General features: G+C 29.5%; 2 protein-coding genes across 2 annotated transcripts in view; both read right to left on the bottom strand.

Moving 5' to 3' along the window:
* Positions 1-249: 249 nt before the first annotated feature.
* LOC139424792 (uncharacterized) lies at positions 250-12,948 on the bottom strand. The gene is made up of 7 exons (XM_016055893.4): positions 12,792-12,948; positions 8,709-8,830; positions 7,029-7,090; positions 5,133-5,240; positions 4,015-4,056; positions 1,890-1,907; positions 250-441 (listed from the first exon to the last, which is right to left on the bottom strand). Exons 2-7 carry the CDS (start codon positions 8,815-8,817, stop codon positions 367-369), a joined length of 414 nt encoding a protein of 137 aa, XP_015911379.1. The 5' UTR covers positions 8,818-8,830; positions 12,792-12,948; the 3' UTR covers positions 250-366.
* Positions 12,949-15,484: 2,536 nt separating this feature from the next.
* The window catches only part of LOC107442344 (uncharacterized), a gene marked incomplete in the record, with an annotated part of 9,928 nt that continues 705 nt past the window's right edge, over positions 15,485-24,707 (bottom strand). Inside the window, 4 exon segments of the mRNA XM_071180512.1 lie at positions 15,485-15,661; positions 16,855-16,869; positions 17,637-17,654; positions 21,961-22,002. Of these exon segments, the coding sequence (XP_071036613.1) occupies positions 15,578-15,661; positions 16,855-16,869; positions 17,637-17,654; positions 21,961-22,002 (159 nt within the window).

Genomic DNA, 24,707 nt, shown 5'->3' with positions numbered 1-24,707 from the left:
CTTTTACTTCCAAGGCAAGCTGGTACCCATTGATCAGAGGCTGATTGGGCTTCAAGTCCTTGTTGGGAGTAGAGCCCAAATTGTACTCCCTGAAACTGTACTCCTTTTGAAGAACTGTACAAGAGTTCTTCAAAATGACATTTTAACTCCTTAACTACTGAGTAATAGTGGCATGAATATTGAGTTTGCAGTTGAATTATCTAAGAAATTACATCAGGCAAGCAATAATACAGAAATAAATAAGGCATATTGTCCGGTAGAATAAGTATTTATTTATTTTTACAATAAGTTTTTATCTTGCATTTAGCACACTTTTAAACATTATATAATCTATGACAAAACAATTCAATGGAATTTTAATTTTTTTTAGTTAACATGAGAAAAGTACTTCTTTAAGAGTTCATTCAAATGGTACTTCTTTAATACTTTTTCAAAGCAATTCTGAAAAAAAAATCAATATACATTAAAAAGGAATAAAAATAAAGAAAATTTACAAGAAAAATAAGAAATGTCAGAGAAATATTTGTCAGTAGTAACAACAGTAAGATTTGATATAGGAAGTGTTCAGTTCCGACTATCAGTTAACCTTTCAATGAACCTGCATCGGGAATGTCCCATTAAAACATGCTGTTTTCATCTACTAGCAGAAATAAATATTTACTCATTACACCAAGAACATAACAAATGGGTGAGAAGAGGCATTTGTTTACTCTTATAAGTGCGTCACGATTAATTTAGTAGCATTTAATTTAGTTGCATGTAGAAAAAAATCTGAACTACTAAAAATTTTTTAAAAGAAAATATACTAATATACTATCAAAATACTAACTGTAGATGAAGCAGAAAACTTACCTTTAATGACTTGAATGATGTACTTGATAAAAAATTTCATTGGCTTCAAAAAAAAATTATATAGAGTTAAGTATGGATAAATAGTCGACATCTTTAGATATAGATGCCATCTATAAGACTTGTCAACGGCGTGATATCAACCGAACTTATCGTCAGTCATCGAAATGAATAAATGATCAGACATTAAAAAAGTTTGAGTTTTCCCTTTTTTAAGTATTGATTTGAACTTATAAATACCTCTTATGTGCAGTTTTTTTCTTACTTCAAGTTTCACAAGGATTTGTAAATAAATAAAAGCTTAAAGTAAGTGAAGTACGTAGTTGAGATAAATACCAAAATTGAAACTGACTAATTTTCCCCTCTAAGGAAAAGATAAGACAAACTGAATTGTGAAATATCATACATGACAACAGAACAGAACATAAAATGAACATAATGAAGTAATAGTTATGGTGACAGTTTTCAGTAAGTGAGGGTAATGGTGATCAGGGGTGCAAAAATCCCCACTCCGGAAAAGAGGAGCTTGTAGTTATATTAAATTTGTGCACAAGCAATTACTTTAACGGTAATGACGTTTAACTGCTTAAAAATCCAGTTTCTTGAACAAGCATTTCTGGTAAATACTTTCTTTTTCTTCCAAAACTCACTCGATTGTTATTCGACTTTCAGGTATCAATAGGGCAGATTTGTTGGCCACTCTTTCAGGGGCACCATATTAGGAAGGCCAACGTTGTTCCCACAGTAAGGACAGCGCAATGAAAGAACATCCATGACTTGTTTGGTATTCGAATCCTTGACTTATCTGATCTAAGGTAAGCTCTCTGACTTCTTCATAGTCCGGTCGGCTTTCCGGTAAATTTAATTCTGTGATCGTTCATCACATCAACTGTCTTTAAACAAATGATAACTTTTCCTTCACTGTTCTACCTTCCATTTAATAAATTAAAAAAGTTATATTTCTGTTTTTTCAAAATGACTAAATTTCTTAATGATAAGAATTTTTAAAACAAAAATATGAAAAATAATTGTGTACTTACTAATGCAGGTTTATTCATCTGCAAAGAAAAGATAGATAAATAAATAAAACACAAAAAATGCCGCTATTTGAAAGAAATCACAAAGTTTTTTTGAGGCTTAGTTAATGTTATGGCTAAAATGTAGAAATCTATATGATGAAATAGGTTTCTGTGTATAAATTGTGCATAAAAATATTTTCTGACAATAAATGAGCAAAAAATATTTTCGATATTTTAAATAAAGATAATCAAGAAACTCTTAAATATAACTAACAATTTTTAATATAACTTCTAGACCTCATTTGTGTTCAAAATGCTTATAGTTTTTGAAAAAAAGACATATTTTAAGTTTTGTAATTAATTGAATGTGGGTATTTTATTTGAATTTTAATTTTTTTTCTTTTTTTATGAAACTTGGCACACTAAAAAAAATTCAAAACGACAAGAATTAACTGTGTTTCCGGTCCTATGGGAACACTAAAAAGCAAGGTTATTTCCACTGAAGAGCTTTGGTAACAACTTTTTAGTAAAATTAGATATAAGATAAGTTTTCTTACCATGATGTTTGGTAGTAAGTGCGGTGAAATTAATTTAATTTTAAGCGAAGTATAATTTTAGCTATGTTTGACAAGACGCAAAAATGTTCATTTTGATAACCTCTATTTTATTTAGGTAGATACTTTATTTACATCGCCCTAGAGCTGCACAATGGGTTATTGGAGACGGTCTGGGAAACCTCCCTGATTATAATCCGAAGAAATGCCATCGCAATTTTGATCCTCTGCAGAGAGGATAGCACTCTTGTTTTGGTAGTTTGAGGATTTGAGAGCGAAGTCGAGCACTTTACGGTAGAACAGCTTAACATTGTTGGTTATTAAGCATTGAATTAATAGCCTTTTATAAAATCACTTGGTTGCTGAATGTATTGTTCATATAAAAACTTAAATATACTTAAGGCTATAATGTAGAATTTTCATTTATTGCAGATTATATCATTTTTGGATTCTTTGAAGGAGAAAATAATTACTACAGAAACAAAATTTAAGCTTATTCATTTTATTGTTTTGCGTGGCAATGTTAACAAATTGACTTATTCTAAGTTAAAGTAGGTGGTTGCTGTTAATATGCGAACAAAACCCCATTTTTCCTTTCTCTCTCTCTCAGGTAAGTTGCGCGAGTTGCGTAAGTTAGTGTAACGACTTCCCGATAGGGGAAATCCGTATAAAGTAGTTGAAGCAGCTGCCTGAGAGGTGGTTCGTTCTTTCTATCACATCATAAGCTATGATGACTGATTAAGATGTATTTTCTTTTGCATAGCACTGTGTGTGCGAGATGTTATTTCCTCAAGTTGCATTTTAATAAACTCTTTATTTGCCGGCATTGCTTCTGTGTTCTTCAACAAAACAACAGTGGTGAAATTCGTTCTACAAATAGTTAGAAAGTGGTATGAGGTACCTAAGAAAAATCCCTTTAAATTTAGTTAGTAAAATAGCAGTCAAACTACGGTTAGCATCTAATAAATAGAAGTTCTGGCACTCAAAATGACGGTAAATTTCACCGGAATTTTATCTGAAATTTTTTTCAGAGAACAGCTTTGTTCAATACTAAAGCAAATAGTGAACTAAAAATAAATTGATTTTGGTGAGGTCTTTACAGTTCTTGGGACCCTTAACTGCTACCTATCTACTTCATACGTAAATCCGGACTTGTGGCCAAAATGTTGCGGGTTGTACAAGAAAATACCATTGTGTTAAATTAAGTAAGGGAAAGGTATCAGGCATAATTATATCCAGATGTCTAATTTATTCTTTCAAAATCAATTTACAAACATGAAAAATTTCCAGAAGTACAAGAAAGCACTCGTAAAAGTGGTGTATTTAAGCTCTTATTCGCTAGTTAAACAGACTCCCAATATTTGCATGTATTTTACTGACTTTCATTAAGGTAAAACTTTATTAAAGAATAAAACAGTCACCTGCCTATTTATAAAATCTGCCAGCATCTATGTCTACGTATGCGTAATATGTAAGGTAATAAGTACATTAACATATGCAAATTTGTCACAAAAACCAGTTGCCAAAATTAAGTGACCCAATCATTGCAACATTACTCTAAATATAATATCAAAATACCAATATATACTTACCACAGAGCGTGCAGGTTTATGTTTTTTTGTGCATTCATCAACCTATGCCATCAATAAAATAAATAATGTTTATGAAACATATAAGCACTAAATCTTTCTTTACTAAAGATGAAATTTTCAGAAATTTCTTTAAAAATTGTTTAACATAAATATGCAATAAAAACTGCATTTTTAAACAATGTGATTTGTAAGAAACTAAGCAACTAGGGAATTCAATTTTTTTTTGTGTACTTAAAAAGAACTTTCAAATGTAAACATTTTTGAATGTAAAGAATTTTGTTATGAGTTTAGTAAGATTCCCTGGTCCCTAGCAAAAAAAATTTTTGTGGCGTTACAAAAAACATCAAAAAAATATAATTATATTATTTTAATTTTAACATAAATTTTAATTTCAAAACCAAGTAAAAATCTAAACTGCTATATTGTTTTAATTTTATCCTGTTTTTATTAATTTATGATTTTCCTTATTATTTTTTTAAAAAAATTATTTACATATATATTTAGCACACATTGCAAAACATAAAACTTGGAAGTCGATTAGGCAAAATGTGTCTTGTTTTATCCTTATGTTTTAATAAAAAAGTAGAGGAAAATACATAATAGAGAAAATTACACATATACTGCAGCTTGGATGCGTGTTTTACCATATATACATGTTTTACCATTTATTATTTTTTTAGTGAGAATTTAACATGCTTTAGTTAATTCTACTTACACTTATTCACTTTATATTTATTGTTTAAATGAAAAAGCACATGATTAAGTTTGTACCTTACTTTAGTTTCAGTGAAAGAAAAGATCATTGAAGTGAAAAAAATATTGAGCACAAGCAGAATTAGTTTGAAATAATTCAGAAAAAGTTTAATGTTAGGCATTTAATATTTTATATGTTTTTCATTATGATAATTTATTTTAAAATATGTTCATAAGTTTTAAAAATTATTCAACACAACACACATGATTTTACTTTAGTCATTTTATTTCTCAGATTTAAATTAAAATAGTTGTTTTAATATATTTAGAAGGAAAAGCATTGAACCCTCCATTGGTAATGCTAGAACTTTATTTTATTATTTTGAGTAAATGAATGTTAAAATATCAAAAAGGATTAACTTTACTTTATGGTAAATAGACGGGTCCTTGCAGGCCATTTCTTGATAAATTTGAAATGATCCCATGGCCTTCGGCTGTATTTTTCTAAAGCAGTTTCTCCAATTAGCATTAAACTAGAAAAAAGGAGGCAAAATATCATGGTAAAATCAAACAATGAAAAAATGCATCGAAATAATTGTCACTAAAATAAATTTGACTCTTTCCATATAAATATTGCAAAATATGCATTCAAAATGTTAGGGGGACCGTAAGGTAATTTCGTTTTTGCACTGTAAATGTTCGTTAGTCATAATAACCAATACACTTTTTTCGATCCGTTTCGATTCATTTTTGATCCGTCAATGAAAGGTTACCAGGGTGAATGCGTTATTGATTAAAAATAAAATCTTGATAACATATATCAAATGAGCCAAAGCGACATTACTTTCTGGTCCCCCTTATATTTATTTTCAAAAGGCAGTGAAATGACGCTTACGAAGTATTTCTTCTTAGTTTAATAATGTGTTCCGGTTACTTTTCCATGCGTGATTAATTGTTAAAAATCTAATAAACTTCAACAGCCATGTAAACTTTAATAATTATTAAACTTTCAAAATTATGAAAAATAAATATAACGTAAGGTATTTAGCTATTTACATAAGCTTATCAATAAGCTTTGAACGTTCGACAATTTGTGTAATACATTTTTTATATATAAATTGTAAAAACTTATGCAATCGCTTTAAACATTTTTAATAGGGTCTTCACTACTGTAGATTAAATAGAAGTAAATTAAAATATTTTAAATTACATCCTATGTGAAAATGCGAATGTTTTGTTTCATGTAAAACGTATAGAATGCTGAAATATTTTACATTTACAATTTACTGAATTACTAATTGACGTTAGTTTCTTTATTCATTCCCCATATTAACTATTTACAATGTACTATGTTTTAATATTAACTAATATTTGCCCAACTTTTTTTTGTAAGTGACCACAACATACTTGTTATTTTATTCCTTTGCTCGCATACAAAGTTTATATTTAGTGATCATATTGTTCGGAATGACGTTTCTTCTTGGTTCAATATGAATAATCTACAGAATAATCTACAGGATAATTTGTCCCAGGATTATTGGGACAAACTTTAAGGGGAGGTAGGGGGAGGGATCACAACAATTCAACAACCCTTGTTCAGAAAAGTCTTTGTCCACCGCTATCTTTTGTTGTTCACAAGCTGAATTTTGGGTGGTAGACCGACTCCTTAGCCCCTACGTTCTCCGGATTTAAACAGCATGGATTTCTTTTTTGTTGGGGGTGCACTGAAATGTTTCGCTCATGAAACATCAGTGGATTTGAAAATAGATCTGGTTGCAAAAATCGTCTGTACTGCTGAGGATACATGACAAAATGCAGGCATATTTGAGAGAATCCGTGGCCCATGGGTGTGAAAAATGCATCACTATCAATGGTGGGAATTTTGAACATATTTGTGACATTTTCACGTGTCATCTACCACAGCACAATCTTTGTCATATAATCTTTGACATATAATTTTTCAGACTATCTAAGTCTTGCTTCTCTTTTTCTTCTTATATCTGTCATGATACTTTCCCACGACGGTTTTGATCAAGGGTCGCTATGCTGTTTAGAATCCTTATGATTTCCCTTTACCTCTCCTTTAACTTTGTCCCAATAATCCTGGGATCCCCTAGGATGAACATAAAAAAAACTCCTTTCAAAAAGGAAAAACACAATTACTTACGCTTGAACTTAATTTTTCAAGCACCATTTTGAATTATGGTTAGCATCCAGGAAAATATATATACTTTTAGATAATAATACTAATAGATAATACTATTACATAATAAATACATCTTTCAGATAATATGAAATGGCAAACTTAAGCTTTTACTTACAAATGGTTCATCATATGCCATGCAACGTTGAAGGTCCCGGTCAAGGTTAGTACCGTGCTTTTCTTTAAAAAAATAATCGAGTATTAAAATGATATTACATTTACCAATTTTATTTTAAACATATAAATATTATAATAAAATTTACAAAAAGTTTTATTTTAAGATCTTATTTAAATTTCTGTAATTCACGGAGGACCAAATCTTCACTTTCAGTCCATTTTAAAATATCTTATTCTAAATAAGTGGTTCCCAGCCTATCTTGATCTTTGATTCCAAACTCATTTTGAAAACCCATTTTTAACTTTAATTCCCAACTTCTTTTGATCATTACGATATTTTGATCATTTTTTTAACTAGCCTATTTTGATTTTGTCCCACAGTGGTCTGATTGCAGAGCACAGTAGATCACAGCAGTCAAGCATCTTTGGCTGCAGTCAGTGAGCGGGTGGGTTGCCACTTTGATCAGCTAGTGAAGGATACCATGGTACACATTATCGGTCTGCATTGAACTTTTTTACCGCAATGTGCTCTACATCACGCCCAGATCATCGGGTCAAAGATAAGGAAAGAAGAATAGCTTCCATAGACGTAATGTAAGTCGGTTCTCCAAGGGTTTGCATGACTCCTAAATATAAAATAAAAAGCAACATTTGCGGGTATAGCTCAACCTCTTCTAGTGTTGTGGAGGAAAAGAATTTTTCCTTTCATTCATGATTGGTCTTTTGTTGCATTTGTGGCTAGTCAGTTTAAAAAAAACTTATTTAACAGTATTTTTTTTAGAAAAAAAAACATGAAATTTAATTAGCTTCAAAGTAAGCTTGGATTGAGCATCTGGATCGCCCTTGATACTTTTAATTTATAGCGATTACTTACTTAGAACTTATTTTCATGCCCTCTAGCAATTTGGACCACTTCCGCAAATATTAATAGCTTCGAAGAACAGGTTTCTAAACTTAAAAAGGAAGAAAATTCACTTTGACATTGAGGGTGTTTCGTAATTACCACTCTTAACAAATGCGTCTTACGTCCTTGTGAAACGTGAAAACAAGACAAAAAATGTGTACACATAATTGACAAAAAGGTGAATATTTAACTAGCAATTTAGGACTTCCAATATATACATTCTTAATTTTATTATTAATGAGGATTCTGAAAATACATATTTATAACGGAACTTCCTTTATACTTCATGAAATTTCAAAATTTTTCACTAAATAGAAAGACCAATCTAGTTTATGCTTCAACAATATTATAACAGCGCAAGGATTTAGAAGGAACTTAGGATTGCTTTAAGAAATGACTACGTTAAATAGCTTTGAAAATATATGATTTTAGTGCAAATTAAATCTTAAAATTAATTAATATTTTTCGTTTTTAAAAACTCAAAGAGAAAAAATATAAAATTTTATATATTTTATAAAAGAGAAAAGAACTGAAACTATTATTCAGTTACATTTTGTGTGATTATTTGTGTTATGCGGACGCATCGACATAAAAATAACCTACAGGATTTAGTCTTTTACAAAGCATTTACAAACAAAAAATTAGTACAAAACATTTTCTATGCATTAATGGGTTGAAAATATAAAATTTCTAAATTTGAAAAATTGAATTATTGCTTTGGATTTTTGATTAGCAATAAATGGATATTTTGTAAAAGTATACTATTTATAAACTCACCGCACAACGTTTTTCTCCACAAATTGATATTCCCATATTTTCCTTGGTCCTTTTCAGAAATCACAAGAGTTAATGCAGAAATGAAAATAATAATTCCTATTTTCATCATTTTTGATTCTTTCCTTAAAAGAGACAAGTTTAAAATGCAAGATAAAATATTTTGTTTCAAAAAATTATCTAATTTAATTATAAATAAGAAACTTTTGTATCATACATTTTTTTATAAGCCATAAGTGAGAGTAATATTTAAAATTTATCAAAATCCATTTATATTTCAGACCATCAGCAGTTATTTTCTTTGAGCTTTAGAACATTATTTCGATGAATTATATTTAATATTTTAAAATGAATTCCCACATTTAAATGTCAACTCTTTAGAATAAGTACAAAACTAGTTCAGTTGTTTGAGGAATTTATAAGCCATTGAATTCATAAGCCATATGCGTGAAAATACTTTGCACAAATTAAACTTCCTAAATCTTCTGAAAAAAATTTAAGAGATTTTTAACACGTATGCACAACAGCTGATTATGTAGGCAAAATAAAACCACAGATCAAAATCTTTTCATATTCCTGGTTTATATTCAATTAAAAATTTATATAAAATTTATCTAAGCAAAAAATAAGCATTTGCGTAAATTGTATTTCTTTTTGAATAATTTGTAATATATTCATGTGAAAAATAAAATGTAATATATAAGTCTGCTTTTGTGTTAAATAAATATTCTTTTTCTAATGATACAAACTGTGCATTTCTTTTTTAATTTGAAAAATATTGCATTTAATTCTGAATAAAAAGTAAAACATTAAAAAAAATAGTGCGTGGAGTCCCTCCACGCGGAAGAAGTTAAACTTCGTAACCTGCGACGTTAATTGTAGAAGACTCAGCAGTCGTAGAAGGATCACTAGTTTTATTCAACGACACTTTTTCCTGATCCTCTCGTTTCCGTGCCCTGTAATAACGGTAATATTGTGCATTTTTCCCTCGTGGACCTCTTGAACCAGTGGAAGTGCTTGTGGTTGCCTCATCGTCTCGCCGTGGAAAATGTATTTGTATTAATAATGTATGTGAATGCGTCATAATGTAATTTCGAAAGAGAAAACCTAACAATCAATTGATATTCACAAGAGACGGAACTTAACATAACCTTAAATCAGTCGCATTGTCCGTGGGATTATTTCCACTCATTTTTTACAATTGTTATCCACTAAATTTGAAAATAAAAAATACTATCCTATTAAATTATATGTGTATCAAATCAAACAAAAAAAAATATTTATAGAAAAGCAATACTTTTATGACTTTTATTATTTTTATGCTAGTGAGAACCAAAACAATATGGAAATGAATGAGGGAAAACTGGATCCTACCCCGTGATTTCCCGGCCAATAAAAATGTAGCGTTAAACGTTTAACGCAACCTTGTTGGAAGTCGCATAAGAAGTATAACTTCAAAAACTGCTGCATATACCAACATAAAAACAATATTATTATGACTGGTTAGGATTTAATAAAATTTTTATGTGACGAAACTTAAAAATTTCACTTAATACGGTTATGCAACCAGAATATTATCACGCCATTAGAAGTCACCAAATTTAGGTATTCATGGTTTTATAACCATACAAGTTGTAAATTGTTTCAAATTAGAACAGGCAAAAAATGTTCTTTACAGTAAGCTTTACGGTTAATCGAATGGAAAAACTGCTGCTGATTTTTTTACCATAATTTTAGATGGAAAATAATAATAGTGTATATATTACTTTCAGCTTCAGAACAAAGGCATATTAATAAGTCAATAAACTTCCTACAGTATTGTGTAATTATTCTAATTAGTCTAATTAGAATAATTTGATAATATATATCAAAAAGTACCAAAATTTTGAAATAGCAGCTTATAACAAATCCATACCTCTGGGGGTACTGATCCAGGAGTTCCCTTGTCTTCTGGATTGGTTCAAAAATACAAGGCTACGGAGTTGAACATTAGTAGTCGTAAACCCAAAATTGGGTCGGCTGTTCAACGACAGATATAAGAAATAACAGCTTAGAATATTAGCAGTCGTTTCCTAGCTTCGGCGCTAATTATAGAAAATTAATCTTTGTAATATAGTTAATAAATCTTAGAAATTTTTTCTCGAAATTAATTCAAATAAGAAACTAATTAAAAGCTATAAAAGTAGGTTTTCATCAATAAACTTAATTGGAAACGAAGTTATACGATTTACTATTGAAAAAAAAAAGAATAAAAGGCAATTTTTCATTAAATAATATATACGGGATTTTCCACAGCTATCGACAATTACATTTGTGTTTAGAAATTTATTGAAAATGAAGTATGGAAAGGAAATGTATTAGATTAAAAAAATAATATTTAAACTAAAGAAAAAATGCCTTCTATATCAAACAGATAACTATGGAAAACATTAAGATGAAAGACAGTTTGAGGCAGATTATCTAATAAATCAGTTTGAACTAACATTATGTCATAATTTTGAGGTCTTCTAAATATCTCATTTAAATCATTCGCTGTCCATCAAACATCAAACAGCTTTTGTTTTTTTTAATACCGATATCCAATGTAGTGATTAATCAGAACTCGTTAGACTTTTTCTTATATCTTGCTAGTATATTTGTTTGCTATACTTAGCATGTAAACGTTTTCACTTGAATTTTGACTTGGATTAGAAATATTTATATTAAGGATGGTGACTAAAGAACACTTGGTATATATAACCGGTTGCAAATAAAAAAAATCAAATTTAAGATCTTACCTATTAATTTGTATTATGAAGCAATTAAAAGAACATAAATTTAAAATACAGTAACTCAGCATTTAACTAAAAAAATATGCTTTAAACTAGTTCTCCTTTTTAAATTATTTGGAAGTTTTGTTTCTATAAAATAAGTGGATTTTTGTTTGTTTGTTTTTGTTAGGTTGCAATGCATAGAGAGGTTTTTTGAATGTGATTTATCGTTTGAATATTTAGTGATAAAGACGGTTCTCTTCAAGTAAGGAATCTTTACAAATGCCTCTTAATTGTAAATAAAGGCATAAAGGAAAAACAATAACCTCATTTTTTCCATATTTGTCAATTAACTCTCGTAATTAATGTCTATACGTACAAAAATATAAAAAGTATAGCATTAATATCTGCACTGAGAAGAAAAATGTGGTAAAAATTAATCGAACATGGTAAAATGTACCATGATTTCACCTCTATGAGAATGACAAAAAGCAATATTGTTTTTACCAAAGCGCTTTAGTAATGATTGTGGTAAAATTAACAATAATAAAATGTTTTATATTAAGTGAAAAAATTAGGTAAATCTAGTGAAATTCGTTCAATTCATATTGATACTTTAGAGCATAGATTAAAAACTATTAATTCGGTTAAAATTACTGATCAGTTTTGCATTTTTTAATAAATGCATGGTAATACTAACCATAACTTTAAAAAATAGAATTTCTGGGGAACCGTTACCATATAAAGGGAAAATTTACCAAGCAAATGGCGTAAATACCATATATTTTGGTTTAGTAATCAGCATTATGTTGAGTTTTTTTCCTTCCTTTTCCTAGAACTGTCATCATTATAAAATACGACAATTTTATCAGAATATTTTTCTTCGTATAAACAACAGTCAAATGTAAATCAATATCCACCATGTAAATTAATTCTTATTCACAGAAAGGATTCTTATAGGTTTTTCATATGAATACGAAGTAAATTAAAGATTTATAATAGACAGTGTTTAAAATAAGAAAAATGGTTTGGATTTAATTGAGGAATGAAAATGAAAACGTGAATGTATATAAAGAAAATATATCCAAAAAATATTCTTTTCAGGTTCTTTCAAAGAAGATTTCAATTAGAAGTCTATTCTATGAAATAAAAATGTTATAAAAGTCGGTATTGCACAGATTTTTTAATGAAATGTGGGAAATAACAATAAAATTTGAAAATATGTATCAATATATAAAATAAATTTATCAATAACTCTTTTTTATTACGCTATTAAAAAAACTCGTTTAATTACGTTCTTTTATTACACTAATACCTATTTTAAAAAAAAACATACCTTTAGAATGTTTGAGATTTTTTTCTATAACATCAACTATTTTTCTTGATTGTGTTCACCCTTTTAAATATATACGCAAATGCAAAGCATGAAGTTTCTACCACATGTTTAAGTATGATCCAAAAACGAATCAGAGTTCATAATCAATGTAGAAATCAAAATGTCTCATTGGTTGCCGCAAATAGCATATAAAAAATTACTTTCGTGTGCAAGCATAATCCTTAAATTGAATATTAAGCATAATCCTTAAAAGCAATTTATTTGTAATCATGTTATCATTCTGTTCTGAAATCTAATCTCAGTCATAACCGTAGAAAGGGCCTTTCCTTATTGTTTCATATTAAATGTCTCTTGACATTATTTAGACTGGAGTATATAAGTATAAGAAAATATATTTAGTTCAATGAATTTATTAATTGAAAATTGATACAAAGCGATATGTGAATTGAAATTTAATGGGCGTCCACATCGGGGATTTAAAACTCAATTAAAGAATTGCAAAAGGAGATAAAAATATACGCTTTGCTGATCTCTTAAACTAAAGAATTTATATTCTCCGAATTTAAAAACTATTTGCAAAAATCGTAAGTATGTGTCCATATTGAATAGAGGAAGTTGCGATAGAAACCAAGTTTTCAAAATAATTTTCAATTTCAATTAACCAACATCTGTATAAATATCGTCAGTTTTAATGGATGGGCTTGCAGTGGAAAGTATAGTAATATAATTGTGCCAGTTACTGTAATATAATTGTGCCATCTGTTGATAAAATTTTGAATTACTAATCAAAATCATTGAAAAAGCAAAACTGTCCAAAAAAATGATCCAACCGTACATAAGCATATTTCATGCTTACTTTTTCGTTTAGCAAAAAATGGAAACGGGTAAAGTAATATAAATCCGCTTACCGATATCATGAACTAATAAAGTAATTATTTTAAATCCTATATTAATATAGTTCATTATTTTCGTTTGGAACTACTGAATAATTTTATTTTTTTCTCTTTAATTCTTAAAAATATTTCAACATGTTTTTTCTTATTCTGAATGTTTTTTTAAACCTGAAATAGAGACTTTAAAATTTAAAAAAAATTAATTATTAATAAAAGTTGAATACTCGAAAACTACTAAAATACCTCAGATCTTGGTGAAATAATAAATGCGTAGCTTAAGAAATGAAATTTGGATTTTACGTAAAGTGACATTTTAGGCAAAAAGAAAGAAAGATAAAACACATTTTAAAATTTTGGACCTTTTTCACACAAGTATCACTTTTGTGATCAATGCACCAATAAGAATAAAGGAAATTTGGCTTTAAATTGATTGCGAATAAAGCTAAAGTAAACGAAAAAATCATATAACAACAAATTTTGCCTGGAACGAGCACTTAGTTTATTCTAAATTTTTTATTAAATTTAATTTTTCTTCAACAATTCTTGTCGAACCTTCTTTTTCCATCATGCCCACTAAAGGGAGATAATACAAACCGTTTTATTGTATTCTAATGAGGATGATGCTTCACAATGAAATTTTTTGAATTTTTTTTCTGTGTATATCTATATACTTTAAGAGAAACAGACCTTCAGGGAAATTGTATCAGATAAATTGTTCTAGATCATTACAAACTCGCTATGAAAGCACGTTTTTACTCGCATTTTAAAATAGAAATAAATGAAATAAATATATATATATATATATATATATATTAATATNTATATATATAATGAAATATACTTCATGAAATAAATACAATAATATTATTATGATATTATTTTTATGAACAACCTAATACTTATCTCATTGCTGCTCAAGCGCTCTCTATTTTCTTCTATATTGACATTCTTAAAAACATCAATGTATTTCTCTTTTTTTTAATAAAAGTCCTTGTCATGATAGTTAAAAGAAAAAATCATCTCTGTTAATTGCAATATTTTATTAAAACTCATTAGATACGATATATTAATATGATTTAAATAAATAATCCCAAAAAACTAAAGCGGTAGGATATTACTTGATTTAAAACCTCATTCAATTCAAAATTATTCAAATTGGACAGTCAACATGTTTCAAGCTCTCAAAAACAGGCTTCCATTTTCAAGACTTACCAGACGTGAAAAGAAGAAACTAAAGTGATTTGACACATAAAGCGTAAATTTTCCAAAGAGAAAAGAAAAAATAATGACACGAAACATAACTAGAAATACCGCAGTAGCCGAGAGAGAAAAAATATAAAAATCAGAACAAAAAATCCACAATGGTCGAAAGGGACAAAGCAGAGTAAACTGTATTTTCACACGCTTTGTAAAAGTGGTGAGGAACTAATGCTATTAGCAAGGAAATCAGCCTTCATATGAATAAGGCAAGATTCCAGGGCATCAAGATGATCTGATATGACTGGGGTAAAAATAATTTTGGCATTGAAAATTGGAAGTGCATTTAAAATTGAGAAATTAATCGAACTTTACAATTTTGCAATTTCAGAAATTCATCGACAGTTTTCATCGATAGTAAATGTCAAATAATAAATCCTCCGAATTGAAACTTTTATAATAAAAAATATTAATTATATTGCCGAATTAAAATCTTTCTTTCCGTGGATTTAAAAAAAATATTATTGATTTTATAACTTAAACATAGATTTTTTAGGGCATTTATATTCAAGCAAACGAGATAAAAACAAATACATATTTAAGAGTTTATTTTGATTTCATACAAACTTTTATTCATTTGACAATTTTCAACATAATTTTATATCAAATGGAACAGATTTCAAGAAGTTAGTAGTTTTAATGATATGATTGCTTAACTGAAAAATACTCTTTTGATAGTTCTGGCAAATTGTATTTATTCAACACATTCACAAAACAGTCCTAGAAGAAATACAGATTGCAAAATTATTATTAATGATAAATTTGAAATAAATGATAAAATAAATTAAAAATAAATGGAAAAAGTTTCCGAAAAGCAGAGGTGCTAGTTTCATGTGCGATGAAATCTTTTTTACCAGTGTTGATAGTTTGCGCTTTTTCAACACTATTGAAATCGATTGTGAGCAAGGCCTGGTAAAAAATACCAAAATCTGTTTTGATGGTCTGATTTAATTTGAAGATGTTCCGATTTGTTCGACGTGAATGATTTAGATATGAGATAAAAATCGTATTCGATTTTAATCTCCTCTTTGTTTTTATCGACATTCAAATAGAAGTTGATGCTTTCAATCCTGATTTTCTTAGATGAAATAAGTTAAGTTTTGATAACGTTTTTGCTTTTCCCTTACGTAAATACAACACTTTTCTTTTGATTTCATTTTGACAAGATTTTTAAAAATATATATTAAGGGGGTCATTGTTGAATATCATGCATATCAAGAAATTTGTTGTGATACATAGATCACACATAGTGCAGTTCTAGTTTTGGATTAAATTTATAATAAGAATTGCAATTATTCATAATTGAATGTAATTTTAACTATTGCAATAGAATACACTATTTCTCATCGAACTGCAAACAATTCCTGTTAAAATTATGTGATAAAGTACAGGCACTTTCGGTGCATCAATCGTAATATCGGTTTCAGGATTACAAATTATGTATCCTAAATTTTACAGTAGTATTCATTTAATCAGAGTGATTCATTTATTTTACGGTAAAAATTACGACATCATGGGTGCCGGTACTTTTTATCGTAATCTAATGCGGGATTCTTTACAGTATGCATTACTTGAGCCACGTATGGAAAATGGTTGCATGACAAAATAAATATTTTAAAATCCAAAGAATAACATTATAAAGGTATGCCAGGATTTGAGCTATAGATTGTCAGGGAATATTTTATTAAAATAATGTTGATGTTATTAGATTGCATAGCTTTTACAATTGACAACAAGATTTAGAAACACGCGTTTCGTACGGTTTTCAGAACAACACATGGTCCTATTAACTCTGAAACACCACTTTTGTTTTATTCGTTAAATTATCAAGAGCACCAATTATCTTATTCAAATTGTTACTAATTTATTGTGCATGTTTTTGGTAAAATCACAAAAAAATTATATTTACTTACAGAATCGTGATCCACCTGAAAAGGGAGAAAAATTCAATTATGTAAATGGTGAGAACATATTATTGAAGTAAATAATTTTCTGCCACTTTTGCAATAATCCACACTTTGGTTTTTAAAATCAGAACCGGACAAATATTTGATCAGAGAAGTAACAAAAAAAAAGGAGAACCAGAGAATAAAATAACTAAGATAAATTTATAAAAAGCAACGGTGGTACTCTGGAAAAAAATGCTATATTGAATTACAGTATAAAGCACCGGCTATTGCATCATCCATATATAACATCCATTTTTACTGTCAACTATTATACCGTAATTTTTACAGTAATATTTATTGAATCAGAGTGATTCAGTTATTTTACGGTAAAAATTACACCATCATGGGTGCCGGTACTTTTTACCGTAATTTAATGCGGTATTCTTTACAGTATGCCTTACTTGAGCCACGTATGGAAAATGGTTGTATGACAAATTAAATATTTTAAAATCCAAAGAATAACACTATAAAGATATGCCCAGATTTGAGCTATAGGTTGTTAGGAAATATTTTATTAAAATAATGTTGATGCTATTAGATTGTATAGTTTTTACAATTGACCACAACATGATTTTGAAACACGCGTTTCGTACAGTTTTCAAAACATTGCATGGTCCTCTTAACTCTGAAACTCCACTTTTGCTTTATTCGTTAAAGTGTCAAAAGCGCCAATTATCCTATTCAAAATGTTATTAATTTATTGTGCATATTTTTAGTAAAATCACAAAAAAGTTATATTTACTTACAGAAGAATTTTGATCCTCCTGAAAAGGGAAAAAAATTCAATTATGTAAATGATGAGAACATATTAATGAAGTAAATAATTTTCTGCCATTTTTGCACTTTGGTTTGTAAAATCAAAACCGGACAAATATTTTATCAGAGAAGTAACAAAAAATAGAGCGCGGAGAATAAAATAACTAAGATAAACTTATAAAAAGCAACGGTGGTGCTCTGTAAAAAGTGCCATATCGAATTACGGTATAAAGTACCGGCACTTACATCATCCATATATAACATCCATTTTTACTGTCAAATACTTTACCGTAATTTTTACAGTCATATTTATAGAAACAGAGTGATTCTACAATAATTATTACTGCCACATGCGTGCTCCGGCAATGCGGTATTATTACTGCAATAAAGGATATTAAATTTTACTGCAATAATAAATATTTTTTTACTAAACTGTATTACGGTAAATGCGGTTTTTTTTTGTTCCGGATCATGTTTCGGTAAAAATTGATTTTACGGTAAAAAGTACAGGTACTTTTAATTGTAATTTGAACCGAAATTTTTTACAGTCTACATAACATTAATATTTTCTTTTTCTGCTTAAATTGTATGTTTAAATCTCATTTTTTTTAAATAAAGAAATACAAAATTTTACACACATTTTCGTTGGTCACAAATTATATTTAGAAGTTTTATGCATCAAAAATGTTTTCGAACAGTAACCAATCATTGATGAGATCAATAAAAATCAAAGAAGGTAGATAATAATTTATTTCGATGCATCTTTAAACTTTTTAAGAAGGAATCTTTTCTATCATTCCTAACAAGAAACGAACGCCTTACAGTTTCACTGGACAAATAAACTGTTTACCGATGATTTTAATCCCTTTTTTGCTTTTACCGACATTAGTAATGAACCTTTTTTAAATTTAATTTTTTTTTTAATATTAATTAGCCACCCCAAATTGGCAGATTTTTCTGCTCGAATGTACCAAGTCTTATAGTTAAAATTTATTTGCACGATCGCACATTTTGACTGATTTTTTAGAAATATTAATAGAAACTTTCCCCATAATTGTATCCAGTTATAATATACTTATTTTAAGAGGGGAAAGTTTTCTTCTTCTATTTGGAGAAACCATAGACTTAGCCCAATAGTTTAATTTTTTTCTCAACATTTTAAATATATGTATAAGAAAAATATACATATATACACTTTTAAAAAAGTTCTTAACAAAATATATATACACTTTAATAAAGTTCTATTTTTAAAGTAGTTAAGTACGAATTACACTGTTTGGATTTTTTAGAACCGTAGAACCCTTAAAGTCGGTCACATAATAAGTGTAATGTAATAGTTCTGAAAAAAGCATGTTTTAATAGAATTTCATGTTTTTAATGAAACTTTAATGAGTAATGAAGTCCAAAATCAATGGATATTGGTTTGTATTCGTATTAATATTATAGCATTCTAGAACGAGATTCTTTTATTCTGACTCCATTATGTTCTCTAACGCACAAATTCGCAATAATATTTGTAAGAAAATATTTATAAATCTTTAGAATAAGCTATTTTTATTGATTAATGTTGTGCATATTTATATATTGCATATGTAAATATTGTGCATTTGTAAATATTTATTTTGATTCAGAAATACTATAGTAAATTAATTTTGACTATTTTTTACACAGTTTTTTTTTTTTTTTTTTTTTTTTTTTTTTTTTTTTTTTTTTGATTTTAATCATTTTACAAGTTTATATAAGAGTAAAGGGCCTAAAACTGTTCTGCCTCGTTACATGACAGTTTAGAGTTATGAGTTAAACGTTGCGTGGTTTTAGAACATTATTTTCAAAAAATTATCACGATTCATATCAAGTATACTACGATGAGTCTGCATTCAATGACCATACGTAGTGATTTCTGATAGTAATACGAGTGCAGATTCAAACTTTAAAAAAACCTATGGTCAAAACTACTAGAATATGGAAAAATTTGCGCTGTTTCTGACTCTACGGGAACACCAAAAAGCTCAGTAGTTTTTTTATTTATCAAAATGCTATGGTAATGATTTTGGTAAAATTAATAATACAATAATATTTTATTGCATGCGATGCAATTTTGAAATTTATTAAAATTTTGCAATTTTAACGTGGTAACCATTATTCGGTAAAATTTTAATCTCAATTAATATTTTACTGAATGTGTGGAAATAAGAGCTATAATTCTTAAAACCAGAATTTCCTTTAAGCTGCTACCATATGAACCTAAGCATTACCAAGTGAAAGGCTAATGAGGTGACCCGAGTTCGAATCCCAGCGATGGCTGGTAGATACGAATTCCGCTTCAGCTTGCAAAAACCAAAGTGCTGGAGTGAAACATCCTCAGTGATAAACTGATCATGGGTTTGAGTCCCCTTACCGTCGGGCTAACCGTGGGGGGTTCTCGTGGTCTTCTTTGCCATGTAAGGCAAATGCTGGTTAGTTCCATCAAAAATTATGCTACGAAGGGGAATTTTTCCCAATACTTGATCCAGGAGTTCCCTTGTCTTCTAGATTAGGTTCAAATTGACAAGGCTACGGAGTTGAATACTAGTAGTCGCAAACCAAAAAATTGGGTCGGCTGTTCAGCGACAGTTATAAAATGAAACAAAAATATTCTATATTTTGATTTCATAACCAAAAAATTTTTTTTTATCAGAAATGCGCAGTAATTTTAACATAGTTATGCAGATGTTAGCGAGAGCAGCACACAGAGGAGCTGAGTCACTGGTAAAGTATTTAATTTTCGTTTGACTTATTTATAATTTTTAAGAGATTGCATTTTACTGTTGTAGCTTTAATAATGCATAGAATGAATTTTATACATACCTATTAAAAAATCATTAGTAATGAAGGTCAAAAATTTTGTCAAAAGTAGCTGTAATCAATCCTGATTTTAATGAGACCTGAATTTCTATTGAAATTAGTGGTAAACTAAAACTATTAAGTTCTAAACAAACCTAATAGCAACACTTTAAGTTCAAAACAGCACAAAATATATTTCAGTTGATTTTTTTTGTTCCTCTTTTTATCTTAAAAATATAGTTTTTGAAGTTTCAATACGACAAAGATTTTAAAACAGTTTGAAAGCGTTTATGGAACAGTGAAATTATATAAGTGCGCATAATGACTACTAAAAAGCTTTATTCCAATTCAGAAATGTAATATTTTAAAAATCACAGCTATTTAAAGCAAACAAAGCTTAAAATTTTTCATTTTATAGTCAATTCATTATTAAGTGTTTTTGTATAGTTTGCACTTTTATGATAATTTTATAGTGAGGTATACTATATGTAATTTTAAAGCGTGCAGAATCATAATGTACAAATTTTATGAAACCGTAATCTGGTTTTATGTTGAACCATATCAATCTTTGTAAGACCTCATGGTTTCAAATACACTGAAGAGCCAAAAAAACTGGTATACCTGCTTAATATCGTGTAGGGCCTCCGCGAGCACGCAGAAGTGCCGCAACGCGACGTGGCATGGATTCGATCAATGTGTGAAGTAGTGCTGGAGATAATTGACACCATGGATCCTGCAGGGCTGTCCCTAAACCAGTGGGAGTAAGAGGGGGTGGGGGAGATCTTCTGAACATCACGTTGCAAAGCATTCCAAATATGTTCAATAATCTTCATGTCTGGGGATTTTGGTGGATTTCCGATACTCACGGTATACTCGTGAAATGGTCATACGCGAAAATCCAAATTTCGTTGCTATCTCGGAGATGCTATGTCCCATCTCCCGTGCTCCGACTATAACACCACGTTCAAACTCACTTAAATCTGTATAACCTGGCATTGTAGCAGCAGTAACTGATCTAAGATCTGTGCCAGACACTCGCTGCCGATCACAGCGCTGTAGTTTGATTGTCACCATACCCCTTTATTTGCATACTCATGCCTGTACCAGTTTTTTTTACTCTTCAGCGTATTTCGCACCATGTTATGGCTCTGCAAAAAGATATTATGAGATTGAATTGTGAATTTTTTTTTAGTTTTGCTTATAACAGTTTTTTGCTGAATTTTGCTGAAATTTACTCATGATCTGTTCAAAGAATCAAATTTTTTTCGTGTAAGTCAATCAGAAATGACTATGGTTCAGTGCCTTTTTGAATTAGAATGTCTAACAGCTCTCGTGTTGGTAGCTACTCTTGGCGTATTAGTTAGACAATATCGACTTGTTAGCCATTTATAAATAAAATTCGGTAATAAGAGGAATTTATTTTTATTTTTTAGTATGTCAGTGAACTTAAACTTAACCGTACTTTTATAAAGGTTAAAACTTGAATCTTACCGTAACAGGAGCATCTTCTTGTTTTTCGGCGCATTCGTCCATCTAAAACGCAAAGAGTGAAGTTTATTTTTCATTACAAAAATCATAATCAAATGTCAGAAGCAATCATAGTTTTTTTTTCTCTTAATTTTGTAGACTCGCCACACTGTGAAAAATTTCGTTTCAAGTTACAGTGAAAAGTACCGGCACTTAGGGTGCTGACATTTTTACCATACTAACCATTTTCACCAAAACGTGTTACGGAATATAAAGTCTGATATTCTATGATTTTTACAATAATATTTACCCTAAAACTTCTGAATCACTGTAATTTAATAATTACTATAAAAATTACGGTTTAATATTATATGATAAAATTGGATTTTATGGATAATGCATCTAAAGTGCCCGTACTTGACGTTACGGTTATATAAACTGGAATTAACGTTATGTAATCTGGGATTTTTTACAGTGCAGTTTTTTATTGGGTAATCTGGGAAACACTGCAGGCATACTTGAGATCATTTTTCTTTTTTCGATATTTTTATTTGTTTTTTATTTTTCTCCCCCGTTTTTACGTATTTAGCTTGTGGGGGTGAAGTTATCGACTATGTCAACCTTCATCTATGAAAAGGTACCCCACCATAGAATCTAGTAAACATGTCTTATATATTAGTGAAATGGAATTATATTTTTGTAGTGGTAGATACACTACAGTACTCCCCCACCAGAATTATATCTGTGATAGAATTTGATGAACAAATTCCACTAGTAATTCATTGCTGTTTTGTGAGAAGCCGGGAGAGCTGTATTAAGATCACCGTACTTTTGCCAATCGTGAGAGCTGTATTAAGTTCACTGCCGTGGTGGCTCCTGTGTTGCCATTAGCAGTCGAGTGTATGCAGGCCGGCGTTGTGTTTGATCGAGACTGAGTAGCAACAGCATGAGGAGGTGGATAATATCGCAGTCACAAGCAGCAAGTCAACTGTTCAATGTGGACCATCCATCGATGCAGGAGTGTTCAAATTGAAGTGGGAGTTACTGTCATGGTAGGGGTGTTCACATCACGTCCGGGTCACCAATGTGGAGGGGGAGTTATTGACTATGTCAACCTTCATCTATGAAAAGGTACCCCACCATAGAATCTAGTTAACATGTCTTATATACTAGTGCAGTGTTTCCCAAACATATCACTTTTGTGTACCCTTTCTAAATTTTTCGAAAAGCTGTGTACCACTAAGAAAAATGAATGTATTTTTTACTATAAAAATTTCCACAAAAGTTAAAAATCACGACTGGCTGTCGACACCACTAATTATTAACTGTAAAATCTGCAAAAAATAGCCAATAGAAAAATACGTAATTGTAAATTTTCGCGGCTAGCTTTGCTTTTAAATAAAAAAAATTTAAATTTTAATTTGTTGCAAGATATTTCGCATAAGAACGCGTACCCCCGTTAAACTATTCCCGTACCCCTGGGGGTACGCGTACCACACTTTGGGAAACACTGTACTAGTGAATTGGAATTATATTTTTGAAGTGGTAGATACACTGCGAGCTTTTACGCGAGGCTTCGCAAAAGAAGTAATTTTTACTGCTTACAGTATTTTTTTGTGCTTTTTGTCACCTTAGTTTCCTTATAGCTTCTGTGCAAGGCGAAGTTAAAAAGTCCACTTTTGTTAATTGTTTCGTATCCTTTCTTTTTCACTTGCCTTTTGCGCCAAATTAAATCAAATAATTACATTTGAATTTGTTTGGAAATACAATTATTTTTGCGTATATTAGCTGTTTTCAGTGCACTTTTCTTAAAAGTAACATTCAATCTATAACTCTTTCTATTTTAAAACAAATAAAAAATTACTTGTTTTAAGTTCAAACGTGTAAAGAACAAACGTATGCAACAAATTTGAAAATTTCGGATGCTATTAAGGAAAGTTTCAGTCTGAAGGTTCTTATAGTTTATTGAGACGATTACTTTCCTTCACAATGCATTGTAATATAATCAGTAATTTAACAGACTGAAAAATTTCTGAATCGGATTCTTAATAGGAATATCATAAAGTTCTGTATGAATATACGGCAGGATTCAGAATGAATATACGAAATTAAATGAATATACAGGATGAATATACGTAATACGGTCACCCACAGTGTGTTAGTAATTTTTACTATAATTTGACCTGGAACTTTTTTACACTCTTGGCTAATTTCGAGAAAGTATATATAAAGAACTTAAGTTAATATTGAATTTGACAAAATAGAAATTCAAGCTGCTGCAAATAAAATGATTCGAGGCAATTGACGAGTTTCCATCTGAGAAATCAGAGCAACACTTCGACTGATACGAGTAAAAGAATTATCCGTACTGATGGAATACACCTTGTCTCATAATAGAAATACAATCTGCTGCAAATAAAATGATTCGAGGCAATTTACGAGTTTCAATTTGAGAAATCAGTGCAGCACTTTGACTGATACGAGTAAAAGAATTATCCGTACTGATACAATAGACCGTGTCTCATAATAGAAGTACAAGCTGCTGCAAATAAAATGATTCGAGGCAATTGAAGACTTTCAATTTGAAAAATCAGTGCAGCACTTTGACTGATACGAGGAAAAGAATTATCCGTACTGATGCAATAGACCGTGTCTCATAATAGAAGTACAAGCTGCTGCAAATAAAATGATTCGAGGCAATTGAAGACTTTCAATTTGAAAAATCAGTGCAGCACTTTGACTGATACGAGGAAAAGAATTATCCGTACTGA

The sequence above is a fragment of the Parasteatoda tepidariorum genome, chromosome 4 (assembly GCF_043381705.1).
Source record: "Parasteatoda tepidariorum isolate YZ-2023 chromosome 4, CAS_Ptep_4.0, whole genome shotgun sequence".
Taxonomy (NCBI): Eukaryota; Metazoa; Arthropoda; class Arachnida; order Araneae; family Theridiidae; genus Parasteatoda; species Parasteatoda tepidariorum.
Note: the sequence above shows the minus strand (reverse complement) of the source record. Positions and strands in the feature narration are given on the sequence as shown.